Source organism: Cyprinodon variegatus, unplaced genomic scaffold (assembly GCF_000732505.1).
Source record: "Cyprinodon variegatus isolate N-32 unplaced genomic scaffold, C_variegatus-1.0 Scaffold80, whole genome shotgun sequence".
NCBI lineage: Eukaryota > Metazoa > Chordata > Actinopteri > Cyprinodontiformes > Cyprinodontidae > Cyprinodon > Cyprinodon variegatus.
In genome coordinates, this window is record NW_015150533.1 from 934,332 (window position 1) to 940,381 (window position 6,050).

Sequence of the window (6,050 nt, forward strand, 5' to 3'; positions counted from 1 at the left end):
AGAAGCCTTAGGCACCTTATCCATAATCACTTAAACTAGCTCTGGGGATGTGGATATCACCTCACGATGGGGTAAGGAGCATGGGCTTGTGCATGAGGCTAAATAGCACTGGTAACAAATAGTCAGACTCATGTCCAGGCACAGTATGGGCTTTGGCACCCAGCTCTTTGAAAGACGTTGGGTTTTGGGGTCAAATGATACGACTGGCATAAAATCAAATACAAACAGCATAAAAATAAAACAACAAGCCGGTCTCATCTAGGCTTAATCAGAAACAATGACAGACGAAGTGTGCTCCTGATGTCCAGTCTGCTCCGTAGCTTTGTTTTGGTCGCTGTAACCGCAGAAAATCCTGCTTCACAAAGATAGGATGCTATAGATAGGATGAGTCTTGAACTGAATTAACCTGTGTCAAGAGGCACAGATGCACCGACCGCAATTTTTTATATTTTTCAAAATAAAACATCACTCAGACTCGTCGATAAATTATATATATACTTTTTTCTGTGCGGCCCGGTACCAAATGACCCATGGCCCGGTAGTTGGGGACCCCTGCTCTAGTGGACCCTGTGCTCACTGCCCGGCACCGTGGAGCTCCATTGGCCACAGAACACCGGAATTGGCAAGTCTGCAACTGGCGCCCTGTGAGAGCAGGTTCACCCTGAGCACATGTGACAGACGTGAAAGGGTCTGGAGAAGCCGTGGAGAAGGTTATGCTGCCTGTAACATCGTTCAGCATGCCTGTTTTGGTGGTGGGTCAGTCATGGTCTGGGGAGGCATGTCCATGGAGGGATGCACAGACCTATACAGCCTAGTGAAAGGACACCCTGACCGCCATTAGGTATTGAGATGAAATCCATGCACCCATTGTCAGACCCTATGCTGGTGCAGTAGGTTCTGGGTTCCTCCTGGTGCACGACAATGCCCGGCCTCATGTGGCGAGAGTATGCAGGCAGTTCCTAGAGAATGAAGGAATTGATACCATTGATTAGCCCCCATGCTCGACTGACCTAAATCCAATAGAACACCTCTGGGACATTATGTTACAATCCATCCAACGCCACCAGGTTGCACCTCAGACTGTACAGGAGCTCAGTGATGCCCTTGTCCAGATCTGGGAGGAGATACCCCAGGAAGCCATCTGTTGTCTCATTAGGACAATGCACTGACATTGTCAGGCATGCATACACGCACGTGGGGGCCATACAAATGACTGAAAACCATTCTGAGTTGCTGCAATGAAATTTCAGCAAAATGGACTAACCTGCCGCATAATTTTTTCGCTGTAATTTTCGGGGTGTCTTTGAATTCAGCCCTCTGTAGGTTAATAATTTTCATTTCAATCAAATGATGTGGTATCCTTTAGCTCCTAACACATCACCCACTCTATATCAGTATAAATAAACAGCATGATTTTTTCCCCATTGAGGTCTGATGTGCTTTCAAAGTGTTCCTTTAATTTTTTTAGCAGTGTATAATGGGTTTACACTTCTAACTGATGTATAACTAGCTGGTCTGCATAAGATAACAAAAAAAAACAACACAGATTTTAAGACAGGATTTTTTTTAATGGAAATTTTCTAAATCTTAGGACAATATTGTCTGATATAGAGTACATTTATATACATGTTTAAGCCAGAATGATTTGACATTTAAATATGATTTCCTTACGACGTTAAGATGGTAGATTTTCTGTCTCCACTTTTGACTATTTATGCATTCAAATATGCTTAGGTGTAGATTCTTCAAGATCCAGGAGATCCAGTTTTCCTTTGTTCAATATATAATATATAATTTCCAATAGCCTCTAAAACAATTGAACTATATGATCTGAATGGGATAACATCTGCTTTTTTAAGCCAATTGAGCTTTTTCTTGACAAATCCCTGCCAAAAAATGTAATTGTACTATCCATTCACACTTATGTGGTGTATCAAAGATTAACTATAGCTGACCTTCACTGGGAGCCAACTATTTTAAATTCTTAGTTTGCTCTTATGTTTAAAGTGTTAGGATCCTCGTGTCCTCGTGTTCTCTAAGGCAGTAGGTATCAAACTTGCACCTCAAGTACCACCTCCCAGTATGTTTTATATGTCTCTATTGCAGCACACCTAATTTAAAGTCATTAAGCACTGCAAAAGCCTATTCATCATTCTTTTATATAGGTCAGGTGTGTGGCAAGGAGGAGAATTGTAAAATCCAGGGGAGTGGTACTTGAGAACAAGGATTCAAACCACAGCTCTAAACTGTTGCTTTATTAGTTCATACCTTACAGTTAATGTCTTGGTTTGATCTTGTGCTATGTTCTTTGTGCATCTGAAATTATCTCTCTTACACCTGGCTTATTTGTCTTTGTACAGCTCCATCCATGTTAATTAGCCTTCCTCCCTCAGCCCCCCTGCACACCTTCTCCTTTAGCGCACATTATTCCCCAATTTAAACACCTGTATTTTATGTCACCCTTCCATTCTTCCCTCAAATGCTATAAGCTCAGTAGTTTACATTTTTCCTTGCCAGATTTTTCCATTAACATTGTACATTCTGATGCCTCGTTTTCACTGCCCAAATACTACAGATACCTATTCAAAGATCTGTTCCTCTAACATTTTTACCTGTATGTTTATCTTATTCTATTTTAAAGTTATCAGTTTCAACAGTCTGCAGTCTTCACCTTGTTCCTTCTGAAAGCTACAAACTTGACAATGACTAAGTTTCCAATGCGTGGCTTGAGGCTGTTACTTTGCAAAAAGTACCTTTAATCTTAAGATTTTCTTTGGATGGGAGTAATGTGCAAAAATATGCCTGAATCCTAACTCAACACATTTGTTTGAAAGACACCAAGAGGAGCAAAATACTGGCAATCGATTCAATAAAAAACAACACGAAAAACCCAAGTTTAAAAATTATATATTTAAGAAACAATTAGTACAAAATTACATTAACCATTTGCAGGCAAATTATATTTATTTACAATACAAACACTTATGTGGCAAAACAACTGAATTAAAAAATTTTAAAACTGGAATCCAATGGATATCTAATATAAAAATACATACATGTTATTTACTAGACATAAGAGCTCAAGTAACCTGCCTTTTTATATGCCCATTGAACATCTTCAGTTTTGTCAAAATGTCAGGTTTAATTTATGTTATTGAGAAACTTTATTCATGTATATGCTTCTATAGAGTCCAGACATTACACAGTTCAGCTCCAGCTTGGTTTTTGGTTTCAAGTTATTCAGGGAAAAAAATAAGTTTTATGAACACCCAGTAAATTTTGACTCAATATAAATCTGAACTGTGGCTTGAATAGCTCTGAAAACCTTTTGCTAAATGATGAATTTACGGGTTAGTGCAACTCTGTAGTCTCTTTGAAGTTGTTCATTGTTCAATTGGAAAGCTGGATCAGTACCTGACTCTTAAATTGTTTGTCTAAGGTAAACAGTTTTTAATGAAAGTCCAGCTAATCTTTGCATAATTGCATGTGCACACGCTGTCAGTATTTGCCTTTTTATTGCTTTACAGCTGATATGAGGTAACACTCACATGCTCAAACATGTATTTCAAATGCATGGTAAAATACAACTGTGTGTTGATAAATGCGATGTGGTTAAGGGAGTTTTCTGGTAATTATTACAGTACTGCCGATGTTTATCAATCTATTTCCTGCCCACGCACATAGCAGACATGTCTGCATATTTACCTGGAAGCACTTAGTCCATAGTCTTTGTTTTACTGCATACATATAGCCTAGCAAGTTAAATGTCTGCTAACATGTGTGTGTATGTATGAAGGTCATCTTAAAAAACAGAGAAGGACAAGCATGATGAGCAAAAGACCTAAATGTCTGTGCGAACACACAGCTGAGGAATGGCTGTGATGGTGAGGAGGGCAGTTTTTGTATGGCTCCAAACAGGCTGCGTAAGCCATAACATGTGCTATATAGTTCTGCTCTTTCACTCCATGAAACAGGTGAGACATTGGACCTTTGGCATATATGGCTACATCTTCTCCCCCATGTGTCTCAGAATCCAACGGAACTGCAGCCTGCTGCATGTACTCCTCGTCAACTGCAAGACAAGTGCCAAGTTAAACAAAAGCATAACCCTGTCAATTATTTAGAAAGCAGTAGTCACCAATTAACTTTACAGACAATAATTAGATAAACATCTATACATAACAATCTGTATAGAGCAATCGATACAGAAGTCAAAACCAATCAGTCCGTTAAATGGGACGTGTAAATAACTAGATGTGAAATAGTACTGAAAGCAAAAGAAAACAGGGAAATGAATTAAATATGTTAAATCCTAACTGATGGCTACTGGTGGAGATCTTCAGGTAGAATAAGCATAGTTTGTTTTTCCCTTAAAATGATAAGAAATACACCCAACTGCAGAAGCCTCTATAAAACCCACTGATCAAAATTACACAGCTCAAGAAGTGTTTTTAAAGTTAAAAGTTTGCTATATAACTTCCAAATAAGACATCAGTTAAATACTGAACAATTACAGTCTTTGACCAGACCTAAGCTTTGCAACATATGTTTGAGAAGCTGCATAGAATATCAATCCAAAAAAAAATAATACCAACCATAATTATTTTTAGAAATGAACATCAAAATAATTTTTTCTTTATTTTGAAATAATAAAAACTTATGATCTTCCAGTTACAGTTGATAAAAGCAAAACACTTAAGATTATACAGAAAATAACAAGGCTTTAAAACCGTTAGTTTTTATTCTATATATTGTTAAAAAGCTTCTGTTGTCATGTTTTATCTTCCTAATTTTATACAGTAAAAATGTGGTAAAAACCTGAGTTTCCTGCCTTTACTACTCTTGCTTTTAATGATCTTTTTTATGGGTTTATTTTTACTTTTGCACTATTATTATTACATTTGCCTCATTTTTTAAAAGTAGTTTGGCCTTTAAAGTAGTCTTTTCTAAAGTTGCCATAATTTACCAACACAAAGCTAATGGCAGCCTTCTCCAGCACCCAGGCAATTAAAGTTCTTTTGATGTAAATTACAGAAATAGTGCCTGACTTTTAAAATAAAATGAGCACATATTACAGAGGAAGTAAGATAAAGTATTATGAAAGAGGAGTTGTTATGATTAAAAACATTACATTTTTTCCTAAAGTCCAGATAAAGGTTTTCTTTTTGTTTTTTTGACCCACAATGTGCACAGATCGTTGGAAAAGTACTGTGGAGAGTTTTGCTCTCTTGTTGCTTTAGAATTTCATTACAACATTTACATGTATTTTACAAGGCTCCCTGCCTCCCCAGATGGATACATTTTAAAATCAAATTCCATACAGAGCTGGGTTGGGTCTATGGTTATTAAACATTAAATCTGATTCCAAAATGTCGGTCCATTCATAAAAAAGGAGCATAATTTGGGGATATAAAAGATATTTACAAGCATAATCACACGGCATAAGTATTTATAAGTTTTCCATCTGGTCAATATTGTTAAATGTTTTAAAAAGACATACAAAGGCCTCTTAAAATTTGAGATACAGAAATGCTAAGGATTCTGTGGGAAAAAGAAAACAGATCACAATGTAATGAATGCACTATATTTCAACTTTGTTTTCAGGCAAGTACAGGCATGACTCAGCCATAACCACATCAGTTAAAGCTGTCTGTACATAGATCAGCACAGACAAAGGACTGCATCTGAAAACCATTAGCCTGTACTCACAGTAATCCACCGTTGTGATGTTGCCTCTGGTTCCGTTTACATGCACATAACCGGGGCCATTGGCATAAAGGATGCTGGTAAAAGGCATTTCGTCATCAGCTTTCTTTGGCGCCAGACCTGAATAATAGTGTAGGAAAGTGAACAATATTTGTAATGCAAAGTTTTCCTTGTTACTTGAACAGACTTTGACATCATAACCAAAGAGGATAAAGACCTTAGGCTATGTTCATACAGCAGTTCTCATTGGAACAGAATCTTTTCACAGGACCCTTCTTATAAATGCAAATTTATAAATGGAACTATAGATTTTAATGGATAAATGAAACACAAATTGGGCAGTG

The 6,050-nt window shown here is 37.3% G+C and overlaps 1 protein-coding gene across 1 annotated transcript in view; it reads right to left on the reverse strand.

Moving 5' to 3' along the window:
* Positions 1 to 3,006: 3,006 nt before the first annotated feature.
* LOC107083698 (alkaline phosphatase-like) overlaps positions 3,007 to 6,050 on the reverse strand; it is an 18,877-nt gene continuing 15,833 nt past the window's right edge. The window contains exons 10-11 of the mRNA XM_015373109.1: positions 5,710 to 5,826; positions 3,007 to 4,072 (exon numbers count right to left, since the gene is read on the reverse strand). Coding sequence (XP_015228595.1) covers positions 3,798 to 4,072; positions 5,710 to 5,826 — 392 coding nt within the window. The 3' untranslated portion in view covers positions 3,007 to 3,797. The remainder of the gene's footprint in view (positions 4,073 to 5,709; positions 5,827 to 6,050) is intronic.